General features: G+C 31.6%; 1 protein-coding gene across 5 annotated transcripts in view; it reads left to right on the top strand.

Moving 5' to 3' along the window:
- The window catches only part of LOC124540521 (zinc finger protein 408-like), a 104,649-nt gene that overhangs the window by 43,743 nt on the left and 42,029 nt on the right, over positions 1–18,877 (top strand). For 2 of the 5 annotated variants that reach the window (XM_047118155.1, XM_047118158.1), the window contains exons 2-5: positions 228–810; positions 2,482–2,580; positions 3,376–3,468; positions 6,004–6,072. In XM_047118155.1, the coding sequence (XP_046974111.1) occupies positions 295–810; positions 2,482–2,580; positions 3,376–3,468; positions 6,004–6,072 (777 nt within the window). In that variant the 5' untranslated portion in view covers positions 228–294. The remainder of the gene's footprint in view (positions 1–227; positions 811–2,481; positions 2,581–3,375; positions 3,469–6,003; positions 6,073–18,877) is intronic. The other 3 variants (XM_047118156.1, XM_047118157.1, XM_047118159.1) reach the window with 3 other exon arrangements.

The raw sequence follows: 18,877 nt of genomic DNA on the forward strand, positions 1-18,877 counted from the left end.
TCTTGCTAGTTGGAGCGGCGTCTTCGGCTGGCGCGCGCGTCCGCCCCACCCCGCAAGAAAGCGTCGCGGCGCTCAAGTTTTCCACCAAGAAGTTAGTCGTCGCCCGCCCGCGCCTCGAGGAGGTCTCGCTTCCGCTTTCCCTCCGATCCCTCCGCGTAAATAGACCGGTCCTCGCGAAGTTAAAGATAACCGCCGCGCGCGAAGACTAAACGACTCGTTCTTTGCAGATCCGTCGTGTAGCGGCGCGCAACATCGCATGAATTCGTTGTGACCATACGCCCGAAACTGGAATTAATGTTGAAGTACTTCAATGAGAACATATCCCTAGCGCTCCAGGAGAGGTACAGGGACCTCCATGAGTATCGGAAGGCGGAAGTAGAGGACTCACCGAGGGAGGCAAAAGTACCGAAAATAGCGGAGGAAGGCGAGGCGGTCGGCGGCGAGGGCGCTTTCGAGCCGGGCGCCGCGCCGCCGTTCCCTCGGCTCCTGGAGCCGCCTAAGGAGGAAGACAACTTTGTGGCCAGCTGGCTGCACAACTCCTTCAAGATGACGGCCGCGGAAGGCAACGAGGCGGCCGCGGGAGGCAGCGCGCTAGACCTTCGCGCCGCCCCCCTATCCCTGCATATACCGGCGCTGCAGACCGAGGCCCAGAGGTTTAAGATGCAGGACTTCTGGAACAGGAGCCGGCCAGGATCACCGGTACAGGAACAGGTGGACCACAACCAACCTGGTCCAGCACCTCCCACACCTCAGCCGTCTGCCACACCTGACCACAAGATCCTGACCGAGAAACTCGTTAGTGAAATTCAGGTGAGTCAAACTACTTTAACTCTTATTGGTGATGATAAAAACGGATGTATCTTAACGCTGATAATGAGTTTATAATTAGGACATATTATGTTTTGGAGAAGATTTTGTTGTGTTTAAAAAAAATAAACAAAATGTATTAAAAAAAATAGAGTTCTAATCATAAAAAATATTTTATAATTTTTATTATTGTACACTAATTCTAATATCTAATACTTGCCGCCGGCAACTTTAATCGTCAATGATGATAAACTTTATCTAACTAATTTAAGTACCTTTTTGGAAAATATTTTTAAATAAGTTAAGTAATTAACTTGTAAACACTTTTTATTCTAAACCACTTTTGGTTCATATCCAGGTTTTTTGCACTTTGCACTTTTAAACTAACTTCGCAAATTATCACCATAGTTATAGCTAAAAATTTATTTTAAAAATATTATTTGTTTATTTAATAATAATTAAAAATGAACGTCTATCTTCTCCAAAACATATCGATAGACTGACCCGTGAGAGGTCTTACAAAACTCGTTCCAAATTTGAATGATCCCTACTTCCTTAAAAAAAAAGATACAAGACGCAAAGGCAACATATTGTAAAGCTTTTGTTAAGAAAGGGTTAAGGGCCGCGCGTCAAACTTATTATTAAATCGTTTTTGTCCTTATGTCGCATCCGGTCTTACAAAGGATATGTAAATTACGATAATCAGTGATAATTCTATTATTTCGATATTAGCTTCTGATCAACATGTCGACAACACTTGAATTCCAATCTTTTTCTCTAAATTATATTCTATCCGCCCAAACAAATGTTTGTTTTGAACATATGTCTCATGATTTTATTGGCGTTGCGGCTAACACAACAATTTACCATTTTGTTACCTAATAGTTGTTTACCGCTCGGTAATTTAAAAAAATAAAATAAATTTGTCAATTTCGAATTTCGAACGGGTAATAAATGCTAACTGCAGTGCATGTGTTTTTGAATTAAAATTTGAAAATGGAAGACAAAAGAATATTACTTTTTAAATTAGTTTCGGATTCGCTTACCTTGCATTTGTCGGTTTCCCACGGCTCGGATTAGGGGCTCATTGTGATTTTATTTTTTTTAATTTTTCTACGCCGCGCTTTGTTTCACGGAAGGGGTGTTGACAGTTATTTGTTACTGCGAATCTGTTCCTGTTTCAATTTTTTTTTTGTTTTAAGCATTGTTTGAATTTGGAACCGGTTTTCGATATTCATATTTCGTATTCATCACTTTTTTTCGCGTAAATAGAGATTTAACGGTTCGACGCGGCGGAGTTGCACTTTTGTGGTTAAATTTTTTTTAATCAACGGTTAATTAAAACTCGTTTTATTATTATTTTATAGCCCTCACTTGTGATTTGAAGTGTTTGTATTTAATATACAAACTATTTATGGATGGGAGAAATTTTGTGTTTGTTCAAAGAATTACACTTACTAAAAAACTATACTGCAAAATAATAATTCCATCTAGTATTTGCAATAAAAGTTTCATTTAAGACGTAAAAAAATAATATATATAGTTTGTAGTAAATCTATAAATTTTACACCAATACGAAATAGACTTAGATAATTGAAGTGTGTTTTAGATTTGTAAATTATAATTCTTTCTCTTTCTTCCACGCCGTCTCTTCATATCGTTGGAACGAAACAGCAACAGCAGCAGTCACCATCCGCAGATTCTACGATGAGCGAGCGATCCCTTGTGCCTTTCGCGCTGGTAAATTTACTATCATCACTCAATAATGTCGATGTAAATAATATTTTTTTATAATAAGTGTGATTTAAAAAAAGAATGTCATTATGTGTGGCGCATACTTAATGCTTGCCTTCGCTTTTCAAATTTCGTTGTGTTGGTTTATTTGCATGTGTGAGTTAATGTAGAGCTTATGTAAAGCTAAGTTCATAAGTGGTGTAAATACAAAATTGAAGACCTTGTTAATATTTTCATACATATTTCAGAGCATTTTATTTGGTCGCATCAACACGACGAATCAGTTTAAGAAATTCAAATTTCGAATTGCTTCACGTATACGTTACACCACTTACGATCATATATATGGAAAAATAATATTAAATTACATAATATCAAAGTAAAGTTGTTATAAAACAAATTTGAACTATCGTTTAAAGATTGATCTACCCTTAAGATATATCTATAAATCTAAGAATCTCTTGGTGGTAGGGCTTTGTGCAAGCCCGTCTGGGTAGGTACCACCCACTCATCAGTTATTCTACCGCCAAATAACAGTACTTAGTATTGTTGTGTTCCGGTTTAAAGGGTGAGTGAGCCAGTGTAACTACAGGCACAAGGGACATAACATCTTAGTTCCCAAGGTTGGTGGCACATTGACGATGTAAGGAATAGTTAATATTTCTTACAGCGTCATTGTCTATGGGTTATGGTGACCACTTACCATCACGTGGCCCATATGCTCGTCTGCCAACCTATACCATAAAATAAAATAAATATATATATAGTAGTTTCATAGTAAATAGTGTATAGCATTGATGTTAAGCGTTCTATAATCAAAACTCCTTGCTCTAGCCGCAACAGTCTCCGTCCGGGGAAGCCCCGCTGGGCGACCGCAACGTGCTGCCCTTCGCATTGGTAAATTTCCTGAATAGCCTCAATATCGATGTAATTATTTCTCTTTCTTTCTTTCTTCCTTCTCTGTGTCTGCTTGACGGGAATTCATTCGTTCTTTTTTTTTGTTTTGAAGAGTTAGGCTATTCGCTCTCGTTACGACTCTACATTAGAATATTATTTAGAACTAAGATTCGAAATTTAAATTCAAATTTTATAGAACATAGTAAATATTAGTTGACGAATAAGTATATGTTGAGGTTTATAAATATAATAATGTACTTCATTATCTTAAAATAACTGTAACACCAAAACTTTATTCAAGACTCTTATTCGAATCAACACTTCAAAATTTAAAAAAAAATGAGTTTAGATTATACCAAGGAGGTTCGAAAAGAAAGCGGTTTACATCAACAATTAAATTTATAGAATACTAGCCCAGCATTGTACGGATATAATAATAATAACATTAAAAAAAATACTAAGTTTTTTTGGGTTAGGCATAACACGAGCGTACACAGAACAAGTCGTCAACATTTCGTTATAATCAGACGAATAGTGTGAAGACACACACACATACACATTACTATTTAATTACACGAATAGTTTTCGCCCGCGGTTTCCTTCGCGTTTTAGGGTATTGGTTGTCATGTGTTAGGTAAAATAAGTAGCCTATGTCCTTTCATAGAGTTCAAGTTTGCTTCCTACCAAATTACATCGAGTTCGGTTCAGCGGTTTGATTGAAAGAGCTACATACAGACAGACTTTTACATGTATGTAGTATATATAGTAAAGTAGTAAAGTAACAGCCTGTAAATTTCCCACTGCTGGGGTAAGGCCTCCTCTTCCATTAAGGAGAGGGTTTGGAACATATTCCACCACGCTGTTCCATTGCGGGTTGGTGAAATACAAATGTGACAGAATTTCGATGAAATTAGACACATGCAGGTTTCCTCACGATGTTTTCCTTCACCGCCGAGCACGAGATGAATTATAAACACAAATTAAGAACATATATATAGCGGTGCTTGCCTGGGTTTGAACCCACAATCATCGGTTAGGATGCATGCGTTCTAACCACTGGACCTCCCAGTAGTATAGATTAAATATTAATTTAATTGCAAATAAATAATCAATAAATTTATATCTATAACATAACAATGTATCAATAAATTATACGCTATTTAAAAAAACTATTAATGAATGCCGAAGGTAATATCTGTGTTCTAACTAACATCACGTTATATTCATTATAGTAAATTATTGTTGTATCTGTTGTATATAATCATTACATAGTATAAAACAAAGTCGCTTACTGTCTGTCGCTATGTATGCTTAGATCTTTCAAATTACGCAACGGATTTTGATGCGGTTTTTTTTGATAGATAGAGTGATTCGAGAGGAAGGTTCTTGTATATAATACATTGACAATATAGTAAAGAAACACTGATATTTTTAGAAGTTTCTAACGTGATACCGTAATTGAACAAATTCTGTAGTATATTTAGTATCAGCATTGCACCCGTGCGAAGCCGGGGTGGGAAGCTAGTTTATTATATTATAGTAATGTAGGCTACGTTGCTTATAAAACGATCGTTAAAGTGGTTTGATACACTCTATACTTTAATATTTTATCAGCAATTTTTATAGTTTATTTATTTTAAATATCAAGATTATTTTTTGGTTAGGTTGAAATTGACCACTAATGTTCCCCTTATATATGCGATACTCCACCAACCTTCGGATGTAAGATTTTATATCCTTGGGCAAATTGTTACACTGGCTCACTATCCCTTCAAAACGGAATACTATAACATTATTGCTGCTTGGTGTGTGAACCCACCACCGATAATAGGTTTTTTGATAAGTAACAGTGGTATATATTTAATGTTGTTGTACAAGGGACATAACATCTTAAGTCCCAAGGTTGGTGGGTCATAGGTTATATCAGACATTCTTAAAATTTCATATGATATCTGTGGTCGGTGGTGACCACTTACCATTGGATAGCCCATTTATCCGTCTACCAGTGGTATAAAAAACAACAAAAGCATGCATGCATGTTTATTACACTTAAACATCTGAAGAAATTGATAAATTTGGCTCATGAGTCAAATATATTATGAAATATGATCATTGAAAACTTTTATATATAATATTGGGTATAAGCGTATATGTGACCGTTACTTAATATTTTTAACACTTTCAATTATAATTAGATTAAATAAACATCGAATGAATTTCCGTTATTTTTCTTCGCTGTAACCTTATAAAACCTTTTTAAAGAAAATACTTTTTTAAGACGATAAGGCTCGACAAATGTTCCTGAGCTTCGAAATTTAAAAATATTTTTCCGTTGTGCTCATACTAACTTGGTGATGTGTTGTTTATTGTAAAATGCTTTTATTGTAATTCAACTGAAACATGAATCTTATTTCCGAGTTTCAAATTATATGTTTAATAATAAGCGATACGTAACAGTTGTCATTTCAATGCGGCCCTTACTATCGTCTTAAAACTCGATCGAGTTAATTTAGTAACAAATTCGATAATTGTTCTAAAACGTTTCTTTCCTTTCTTTCAAAACAGCAACAAGCGAGATCCGGCCAGAGTATCAGCGAGAGAACGCTCGAAGAATGCTGGTCGACACTTCAGCGAGTGAGTTGGCACCTGTTTCAATGCGTATTGTTATCTTCCAAGAGTAGGGGACGTGCGGCGGCGGCTCTGCGCTTGACGTGTTCGATATTCAAATTTATTAAGAATTCCTTTAATAAACGTTTATTTTTTTTAATACCGCCAGTATTGTTTTGTTAATGTCACGTCGACACACAGCCGCCAAAACATAGCTCCTTATAAAGTGGGGTATTGGTTATTTAACCAATTACTCATAGTATTTAACTTTAAGATATATATAGTTATAGGGCATTGCTAAGAAGTATTAAATCTTTACGTTTATTAAAACAGGAAAGTTCTTGTATCGTACAATTGCTACAGATTTTATCCTTGCTAGCAGTGGGTGGTAGGGAAGGATTTTTTCACAGGAACTATAAAATATCTAGAGCTATCTATCTATCTTGAATATTCATTAGCAACATATTCGCATAGAATCGATCAAGATAAAAAATACTGGCCGCGATAAAACGCCATGGGCGTGTTTACAATTTATTTAAATCGAGATTCGCGCGCGATTTCTTTTCTTTTTTTTTTGTCTTACGTCGGAGGCAGCGCCATCTGCGTAAAAGGTGGTTTTGTATCCCAGGAAGTACTTGTACTTACGCAACATCTGTATTATGCTGAGTTATTGCGATAAAAAATAAAATTGAACGTCCAGTTCGAAACAGTGTAATAAAACTTGATGTATATCCGTTGTTCCGTGCATTATACTTGTTACATATTACACGGCCCCGGTAAAGAGTCATAGTTTTTTTTTTTTTTAATAATATAAACCAAAGAGGTTTCATTCAGTTCATAATTATAATCTTTAAATTGGTTAATACATAAATTCCAACTAAACAGATCTCAAGTACGTAAAAGAAGTAAGTACTTTACATATCAACTCGTACCGAGCTATCAGTGAAATAGATCTTTTTTCGCGACAAAAACTATTCCGAGCCGAAATCTCTGAAATAAACTACCGAACATACATTTGCATGTAGCATGCAAACGGCTCAGGTGAAAAAATAAAGCGTCCACAACGGACGGGAAAGTGCATAAAATGGGAACTATTTTTAGTTGATTTTTGGTTCAAACGACGTGTGGACGCGTACTTATGTTTAATTTTTTTTGGATTGCATTAAGCTCAAGATCACTTGCTATAAAGTCTTGTTTTTTTTTTTTAATTTGTACTAGACTAGTTTATTTTTTTTATGTAAAAAAATATTTCTGATAGAGAGTTGTCTATTTTTGTTCTTGCTACAAAGATAAGATACTGTAAATATTTTTCCAAAATTTATATTATTTTTCAACGAAAATGATTAGTGTTAAACTATACCGCAGCTCCATACCTTTATTGTCCATAACAAAAGTACTTTAAATGCGTTGTCGAAAAAAATCCACATTTGCATGTCGATCCGCAATGAATTTATCGTTATTGCCCGAAGATTTATTACCGTTCGGCTTTCCGTAAAAAAAAAAAATCTTAAGAAAATGACCGCGTTCCAAATTTGAAATTCAAATCGCAATTGTTTTTCTGTTGGAAATTGAGACGATTTTGACGTCCGCCATTCAGGCAAGACATGTGTTTCAGTTGACTTTTTATCCCTCTTAAGCACACGGAATGTTTTTTAAATAACTTTTTTTCGAAACACGATAGTAAATCAATTCGACTTACTTTTTCTTTCGCGTCGGCGTCTCTCTTATAAATATTGTTTTAAAAAGGTCTTTAATGATGTACGGATCGAAAGCGTAGGTTCTTTTCGTGTCACTATTAATATATTTAGCTTGTTTTGTAAGTCAGCTTTTTAAATGACTCTATGGTATAATATATTTTATAAAATGACATGTGGCTAAGGCATAAAGGTTGATACAAGTGATGATATGGAAAACAAATACTATAAAGAAGTACAATCAACAGCGTACGTGCCTTTAAAAAAATAGATTTTGATGTAACTTTCACAAATATATACCTTGAATTTTCGAATTGTCAAATTACGTAGGTGTGTGTATATAAAAAAAACAACGATTACTCTAAAACAAATAGGTTTTTAAAATGTCATTTTAAAGAAAATGAAATTGTATTTTTAAACGGGTTGGAGTATAACATCTTGTAACAAGAAGCTGGGGTGGGTTGGTAATTATGAAAAGTGTCCGAGGGAGGAAAAATTGTCCTCGAAGACGTTTAAAAAAAGTGCTCTAATGACCGAACGGCTTTTAAACTTAATAGGGTTTGAAAGATTCTCCATAACCACTTTTTATCAAACTGGTTCGAACCGGTTGAGTGTAATGTTATAGGCGACATATATTTATTGTAAAGTCTAATGTGTACATACAATTTTTGGAGGAGTATAAGTAGTACTTATATTATAAATGATCGGATTCTGAGGCGATTCTGAAGAATGACTTTGAATTTTTAAGTAATTACTTTTTAATTTATTCTAGTTGAAATTTTAAGAATAATAATGATTTTATTTATACTATATGCAATAGAAGTCATATAAATATTCATGCATCTAATTATGATTCTGAAATATTTATTTAAATTAGCATAAAAGCATTTTCGGTTAAGTATTTTGCATTAAGTAAATACGAATGGTATAATTATATTAATTTTTTACTTTTTAAAATAAATATAATTAAACTCAAGTTCATAACTGTGAGGCGGTAACTTAATTCTATAGAGTTTATCTTTTTTTTTTCTCGGCGTCATAACTCACGCCAAGGAAAACCGTTTTTTGGCCAAACTTGAAAATTTATTTCGCAATTAGCGGTGAGACACTCTTAACTTGTCGCGACATTATTAGAAAACTTTCTTATTGCTCGTAAAAAATTCGTTTTTTCGGACACCTGCTTATCGTTGAATATTTAATGTATATTAACGGCTATAATTATTTACCTTAACCAACCTTATATCTTATAAATAATAATTTCAATATTAGGCTCTATATTGTACGACTTAGGATTAAAAAAAAAAGTTCTCTTGAACAAAATGCTTGATTTGTAAATATGGCGGCAACATGACCGTTTAATGCGAAAATTTTCACAAACACTACAAATTGGCGGGAAAACATCACCCCTGGGAGCGACGGAGTAAGAGAAAAACTGAACAAAAATTAGATTTATACATTTTATAGGATGCTGTAGTCTTGATACTCGCTTATTTTCCATTTCAAAACTCATTACCGACACATACAAGATATGTTCAAATAAATAACCGTTTTACTCTTTCTTTACTTTTTGATAATAAAATATATTTACCTTTTTCGAAATTTTAATACAAATCATATGGTCTTATATAAACAAATACCAACTATCTATGGTACCCCTATAATATGTTATAATAAGAAAACACCACAATAAATACTAATTTAATTGAACGCAGTAGTGGTGATATAGAGTCCTTATATGTATGTCTACGTTATATATGAGTATATAGTCCTTGTGACATACGAAAAGAAAACACGGTAAAATAATATAACGTAACATTTGAGAATAAAGCTCAAAATTATTATTGCAAGTATCAAAACTAGTCGAGCACAGAGCCCCGCTGCTAATGGCCCGTGCTCAGTAAAAAAGATAAAAATTAGCTGAAATTAAAAGAGGCTAACGAAGGCTATTCTGTTTCTTACCTCTCCGCGCAATTCTTGACTTATTCCTACCAAAAATACGATATTTCCTCAGTAAATATAAATGTTTTATAATTGGGTTAGTTTTGATAAACTTCGAGTTTGATTTACTTTTTCATGAATTTTAAAGTAGTTTCTCGAAATTGATAATTTTAATCACTTTATAAACAATAAAATCGAAATAAATTATATATATATTATAGTGTCTAGCCTAGTGTTCTAAATATTATGGAATATTATATAATTTATTATATATTAATTTAAGTAAGAAGTATTGTTAAATATATCTGTATTTATAATACACACACTTGAGCACTATTCCACTTAAATTATACATTAATTTTACTTACGATAATAATTGTTATGATTTTCTTAACACATTATTTTCGTAAAGGGATAATGAACATCATAGATTCAAGCTCTTGAAAAGTAACGAGTCGACAAATCGATCTCGTTTGTCTATTATTATTATTTATATTATATATTTATTATTCATTTATAGTTTTTTGAAACACCATCGGCATATTCACAAAATTAAATAAAGTAGGAAATTATTTCACGTACGTCGTACACCGCTACAGGCGTTTACATTTCACATTTCAAATAATAAAAAAAAACAAAACAAAATAGTACGTTAATAAACCTTTAGAATAACAAACATAAATATGAAAGAATATGAAAAAAAAAATCAATAATAACCTCCAAATAAAAAGAAATAAAAATAAAACAATATTTTGACACTACATCAAAAGAGTCTAATTTTCTCTTAAAACGATTGATGTTATGACGATACATACCAATGTCATTAGAAGCGATATCATTATAATGAATATATTTAAAAAATAAAACATTTCAAAAATTGATATTTCAGACAGAACTCTTGCAAAAGAACAAAGGATAGCGTGCTATCGGTGTTTATGGCTCTACATCCTAAATAATGATTACTTGTTAATGGCATTAAATAACAACAATCAGAACAACAAAGCATGTATCGACAACAAAGTTCAGTTTCATCGCCGGTATTACCTAACTTGTCATTACGACCTAATTTCAGATATTTGCCGCTCGGTTGAGCCCTAAGTACTGAGACCTTAGACTAGGGTATTTTTATTGCGATCCATTGAAGACATCGTTAGGTTTTACAATGTTATTAAATCATTTCACGGTGTCTTGCTACTAATTATATGATTAATAATACATTTAAAAAAAACATTTGTGTGATACTTGGTTTTCGTTTTATTGTGATAAATCGTAATACTAATCATTACATGCTATAAAACAAAGTCCCTGTGTATGCTTAGATCTTTAATATTACGAAACGGATTTTGGTGCAGTTTTATTAATAGATAGATAGATTAATTAATGAGGAAGCTTTGTATGTGTATTTCATGCGCAATATACATACATAGCGGTTTGTCTAATGACAAAAAAGCTATGAAATCTGTAAGATATTCTGTAGTATATTTATTAGTATTGCACTAGTGTGATGCCGGGGCGGGTGACTAGTTAATTAATAAATTTAATTACGACATTCCATTGTTGTTATGGGATTGAAAATGGTTCCCTGAATACGAGCTACCTAATCGCTGAATGTTATACTAATCTGTTCAGTCTTTTCGTACGTACTTATTCGTACAAATCAACGGTAGGTTTTCTTGGGTTTTTAACGCCCTTGTGATATATTTTGATTTTTTTTATGTGGATGAATTTCTTAGCCCGTATTTGATAAAATCTAAAGTATTTATTTACGAACTGATTGTAGATTTTTTATTCGTAATAAGTAAGTTTCATGTTTCATTATTGAATATTTATTATGACTGTATATTATATTATTTTATGATTTTGTTTTAATGTTGAAAAATTTTTACTTTTATAGAAAAACTTTTCTAGGATTTCATAAAAGTAATATGTCGCATTTGCAAATCACTATTTTGTTTATAACTCTTTATAAAATGTTCTTATATTTATGACACGTGTTATCAACCAGAATATAATTCTGAAAGATTATTTGAGAAAAATTATATAAATTTTCAAACAGACCACCTAGAAGTTCCATAAAAAATGTCAAGAGTTCGAATAAGGAGTTATAAAAACGAAACGCGGGAAAAAACCAGCAGAGCGAGAGAGCGCTATGAAAAACAGCAATATCGCTATCTCGCTCGCACATGCTATCGTGATAGAGTCATTTTGATACATTCGCCTTAGTTTTTACGGCTTCTTATTAACTATTTTCGTTACGAAATTAAAACATACCGCAATTTATATGTTCTTTATTCTAATACTTATATCTTGTGCATATTAATAAAACCTTAGCTATTGCGCGTGACTCTGTTTGCGTAAATTTTTCCCCATAAATCTTTTAATTCATATGCCGGTTGTAATTCACATCGCATGCAATTTCCGTGACTAATATCATGACAAACGTTCAATAGATTAGCCGTAATGAGGTAACATACAGATATAATTAATCGTATTTATAATATACGTGTAGAAAATACATATAATTTTTTTTTTAATTTAAAAAAGGAACAATAAGTCATGTATCACACAACATTCCAAATAGCTAACAATGATAAGAATTGGTAAGATCTAGTACTAAATTGTTGTAATAAAATGTAGTATTAATTACATAACTAAAAGTTCAAGACATATCAATCCGTACACAACGTTCAAGCCTCAAACTAAGGAACCGCGTGGATATAACTGACTATAATAAAAAACTTAGCGAGTACCTACACATAAGTGCATTACGATGCCATGCTACAAGTATAGTACTTATAAACACAACGCCTACGGGCCACGGACGGAGCACAGCGATTTTTTGCCGTATACTGACATTTGAAAAATACTATTTGACGATAACAGACATATTACTGGCTGGAAACGTTTTGTTTTTAAAAAAAAAAGTTTGTATCTTTTATAATCTATGATGATTCATTGCCGCGTTTTTGAACGTGTGACGTAATACGAAAGTTCGCTGGTTCGACTTTGGATTGTTTTTTTTTTTTCTATGTGCTAGTGTTGTGCTCCGCGGTTTTGTGTGCGATGCGTGACTCTGATCTAGTTGGTGATCTATTTGTGAAAGATAATCGATGCAGGTAAATTGTTGTGATTATTATCGACATTTGCTTCTGAGATAAGAAGTTATACGCGTTGAATGAAAGCAATATCGACATTAATTAGAACAGACTATCGTATATTGCCGTTTACTATAAACCATTTAATACTTTTTACCCGCTTCTTGTTTTATTTCTATTGGCATATTTCTATAATCTGTAGGTTAAATTTAACCCGTCGTGTGCAAGCTTAGCCTGCGGTTAGGGAAAGTAACCTAACAAACTTGGAAAAGTTCAGCGCGCTAAATGTCAATTGGAGACATTTGCAAATCTTATAAAAATATATAAAAAATGTTAAAGATGACACACGTAGACAACATGATATTATAATTATAATTTTTATTTAAATTTTGAATACATTTTTTCTCATAGACTATAAAAGTAAAATATGAAATTATTTGTTACCGTTGCTTGTACGATATTCATTTATATTAATTAAACTTCAGTTTTCAATTTATGCCTTTAAATGAATACAGATAAAAAAGGTATTATGGGATAGTCCGTAAATTTGCACAGTATATATCACAGGGAAGCATAGTTAAATATCCAAATATACTAATTGCAGTGTAGTGACATATTATTAATATATAGAGTAAAAATAACAACTTTTAAATTTGGATTTAGAATTATTTAAATCTTATTAGGTCTAAATTTAAATGAAATATTTGACTTATAAAAGAATAGTTTTTAAGGCACTTAATAACATTATTGCGTCTTAAACTTATGTAATAAAAAAATTACTTTAATGATAATTAAGCAAAACTACATTTTTGTGACATTATTTTGTTTATCCTTCGAATTTGGCAATCAATAATGAAAATCAACTAAAAAGACAAGTATAATAATATTTTGACGTTCTTAGTTAAAATAAATAAAACGAAAATACACACATACATTGAATTTCATTTAGAAAATAGTAAGGCATTTGTTATTATAACATTTTTTGTATTTATATATAAATTACTGGTTTTATAATACATGCCGGGATATGCCATCCAATCAAGAGCGTTACATAAAAGTATTCTAAAGTATAAGAGTATTTCTTATGTCAAATGTAATTTATATTTTCTTCAAAAATATTTTATTAGTTTGTGAATAAATAAAATAAAGAAATAAAAACATTAAAAAACGACATAGACAGCTTAGTCTATTCTTTTAACTCCAAATGATGTTTAGTCCATCATCGATATAGATAATCATAGATTATAAACTGATAGGAAAACTCTTTACTATGTATAGATTAAAAGGCTATTAAAAATAATAATTTATAATAATAACAAATAAATATTTTCCAATAAAAATGAAATTAATATTAAAAACAATGTTATTTTTTATCATCTTCCTGTTAAATACATACATTGAACATAAAAGTTATTTATTTTAATTAGACTTTAGCTAATTAAAACTTTAAGCGGTTAAATAAAAAAAATTACAAATGTTTTTTAATAATGTATTATAACTATTATTATAACAATGAAGTAAATTGTTTCTTAACTTGTATGAAACTAATCTAAGCTCGACGGATTATCGTGAAATTTTGTATGGCTTTTTGCATGGGTACAAATAGGGTTCCTAACACCTTGCCGCACCCTTAACACGTGGGCAGTCTATTTGATTATAAATGACTTAAAGGAAATGTATTACAATTAATTTGTTCCAATAAGGAAGATAAACAATTAAATTAAATTACATTTTTAATAGGTGGCTAGACCTTTAAAAGTAAACTTATTAGAAACCAGTCTACATACAATGTATAATATACTTGTTACAATTCATAGATATTTTTTTTTAATTGTAGAATATTAAGAATAGTAATATTATTTAATTTATAGGTTCAAGCGATTGAGTTGATATTTGTACGGTAATTGCACTTTAATGAAGCTGCCTAAAACAGTAAATCTACAGTAGATTGGGTTCAATCCGTGCTGAATAATTTGCTTACAAGAAAATTTGAGAAGTGTTAATGTGCTCACTTTAATTAATTTCATACTCATAATATTTTTTTATTATTTAATGCCGAGCTAAAATGCACTAATTCGTATAAAATTATGTAGATAGCGCTTTGATTTGCATTAATTTAAAATTTTAAATGAAAAATCCAAACACGATCATTCTATATACATAAGAAGTATATAAGTTGAGCTTGAAAAAAAAAATAGAGATCAACTTTAAAAATAGTTACTGTACAAATCATGACCGCATGGAATGGTGGCAAGTACGCCAGCAGCATAGCCCCGTTGTAACGCTATTCCAATCCTCTGCGCGAAAAATTTACCAGCCCTGTCCTGTCAACGATCAAGGCACCTTTTAAAAACAACTTATATTGTAGTTTTGATAATTGAACATACATAATCTAAAACTTAATGCTTATATGACCTAAAATGTATTATGTGTACTAATATTTTAAATGCGAAAGTAACTGTCTGTGTATCTATTGCTCTTTCACGACCGAACCACTGAATGGGTATTAATAAAATTTGGTATAAAGCAAGTTGGGACTCTAAGATATGACATAGGCTTTTTACTAGTATCACCTTTCAGACAAAGTCGAAAACTCGAATGAAGTCACTAGCGACAAGTACTATTTATATAATTATGGCAAAAGCAGAACTTATACTTTAATACTATTAATATTATAACATGACATTATAGAAGCGCCATAATATAATTGTAACGTGTTATATCAAATAATTTAATTGGTATACGCGAACGTGCAGATCAACAAACAACACACATTCCTCCATTGAATCCTTCGTTATACCTACATTTATTTATATCAAAGTTATTGCGCACTTTGCTCTGATAAAAATAAATTTCTTTTGTCCGTCCATGCGTCAAGGTTCCCTTCGGGTTGTAAAGATATTTCTGAGACAGAAATAAATATAAAAATGTGTTGATATATATATATTTTTAATTTTAATCTGTAGGAATATTAGTTTTATTGACAAATAATATAACGTTTTTATAATCTGTGGAAAATTGTAACATTTATTTAATCCGTATAATGTAACTTAATATTAAAAAATTATATATCTATAAATAGTAATGATTTATATAATATATTAGTAACATACTTTAATAATCAAATAGAATCTTAAATCTAAAATTAATTGATTAATCAACTGAAAAATTTGTAAAATAAAAAACTTTAAAATGAATATTCTACAATATAATATCATTTTTAATTAATATAATGAATTTATTATAACTATAAAGAAACAATATTAACTTAAATAATAATAAAGCATAAACGTCAAAGCCTTCAACAGCAAAAAAAAAACAGAAAAAAAAAGAATTACGCAAGCGTCACACAGACGTTGTCGTAGGTCAAGACGCACACATGCACACACGAAGGAGCAATGCACGCGAACGGTATCGCATTTTGTAAATATAAAGATTTTTAGCTATAGCATAACTCTGATCGCGTATTACAGAATTATAATCGAATTACATTTAATTCGCTATTGCGTATGAGACGAAAAATCTTAAGTGTGCGCTCTATGTAATTCAAACCTTGGTTTCCTTTCTCTCTCTAAATGGATCATCGTACTGCTTAGTCAGCTTACTCGGAATGTTTGGTAAAATCGTAGGCTATTTATTTTAACAACAAAATGTTACGTGCCTACTTTTAATTTGTTATATACGTCGAGATATTTGATGCTTTATATCAATTTTAACTTTATATAATGTAATATGATTCGATGTTTACTTTCAATTTATTGTTAACTTATGATACCTTTAATCCTTTATCGACAGTAATTCGATTTACAAATAATTTAATAAACTAAAATATATCGGCAGATTGCTTGAGAAAGAAAGCAAGAATAGAGTTCGCGAAAGCCGTGCCTAAAAAGAGAAATAATATTTCTTCCGTTTGTCTAAACTCGTTCAGCGCACGCGCTGCCTTTGCATGTGAGTGTGTCCCGTCTGTGTGTGTAACGTATAGCCCACAATGCTGTGTGCGTGATGCGTAGCTCTTGTCTTAGGTTAGGGAGGTGAGCGACCTCTCTCGTTTCGCAGACTCCCATTTATTTTTATTATGGCAACACGTGGACCACGGTACGGAGCTTTTATTACGTTATCTTCCTCTTCTTAATTCGTTCCTTTTTCAAATTTTACAACTAAAATTATCTATTTAAAATTATTGATTTCATAAAGACATTAATTAATGTAAGCAGTTTTAAATCAAAAGTATATTTAAAGGTTTTAATTAATAAATTAACATACTATCAAGTTTACGAATACAATATTGTTTTTGAAGGAAATAAGTTTAAAAACGATTGCGTATCGCATTGTGCGGTAATCGATGTAAAAATGCAAGTCTTTGATCGTGACCTGCGCACGCGCATGAATACTGTATGAACGTTGCCCGTTTTGAAATTGAAATCAGGTTCGGGTATTTGGTAAAAGAATTGACCACACTGGGTGGTAAAAGTGATATTGATTTTTGATAATGACACCTCTAATATAACCTTTTTTTTTAATTGTTAAAACTAAAAATATAATTACTAAAGTATGTCCAGTTATATGTTAGTTCTTAAAACGCAGGGCTAATGTACCTTCAGGGCTATTGATAAGAATAACAAAGATATCACTAGGCACTGTAATACAGAGGTCACTGAACTGAGGCGATACTTGATTTTTTTATTAAATTATTTTCATTAAGATTAAATTTTTCAACGTATTTTTACTTACGAATACTAAGTGTGTTCTATTTTCAAATAATACATATTTCAAAGGCCATAATTTATTTATATATTCTCATGACTCTATAATTAGATGATATTGTGTTATATTACAAAGATTTGTAGTTATTATATGAGAAGTGTCCCAACGAAGCCTTGCATTGCATTATACGATAAAAATTCTAGGCACATCCCATTTCTCCGATAAACACTGTTAGATATTGCATCATCGTTCAATACCCATCACTATTACCCTCTGTTATAATAACTACACGCAAATTTAACCTTAATTCCAGTCGTGTAACGAACAAATTCGAATGAAATAATTCATACGAAATGTCACATCTCCGTTGCACAACACGTTCGCGGATATTGCCAATTCTTTCTCTATTCATAAATATTGCAAGCAATTATGGTTTCAATCTTGCTGGGAATAGATAACAATTTGGCGTGAAATAAATTGGCAAGTCGGTTAGTGTACTGCAATTGATGTACATTTTTATTGTGTTAGGCTTGTTAGAAGGTACGGTGGCCATAAAGTTGTCATTACATATCTTAGCCCGGTTTAATTATGGCATAAATATTAGCGAATGAACTATTTGAACCTTTTGAACCGTGATTTTATAGATTGACACGATTGATTGATATATATTTTCCTTGGTTTAAAGATATAATATATCTCGACTCATTTATACGACGATTATAATCTTATTCATTTATTTCGTCACAAACGCCATTAAAAATATATTCGTTTCCGCTTATCCCAAAAAGATACTTTTTTATGGAGACTCAACATTTTTCTTAGTGTGTGTACGTCTTTACGCGATGTACGTTTGTGTGAGTGCTATCGCGGAAAGAAATGAGGTTATCTGAATGCGCTGTCATTGTTTGTACAAGTGTGATACGTTATACATAAACAGACACACACACATAACTCAGACTTAAAAGTATCTAGACTATATACGGATATCTCGTCCTCCATTAACTTTCATTCTTATATCCATACCGTCCTTCCTATATAATAATTAAATGGGAAAGCATGTTCGTTTGACTGCTCAAAAAAGATACGATAGATAGATAAAAACTAGTCTATCTTATCTATCTATATTTTCATTTGGATCTGTGTTTTATGGACTGGATTACAATCTTATTAATGGCATAATCAATAGCTGGTTTAATGCTGTATAATGTAAGGCTTTACTCCTTAGAATAATCGAGTAAAACAGTATATTATTAATTTTGATTCTTTAATTAGGAAATCAAGTATCAAATAGTGTTCGTATTTGTATGAAATATAGTTTAAATACTATTAACAGATGTCCAATATAAAAAATGCCAATCTTTAATACTTATATTAAAGAGTAAGATAGTAAAATATTAT

The sequence above is a fragment of the Vanessa cardui genome, chromosome 25 (genome assembly GCF_905220365.1).
Source record: "Vanessa cardui chromosome 25, ilVanCard2.1, whole genome shotgun sequence".
NCBI classification, from domain to species: Eukaryota; Metazoa; Arthropoda; class Insecta; order Lepidoptera; family Nymphalidae; genus Vanessa; species Vanessa cardui.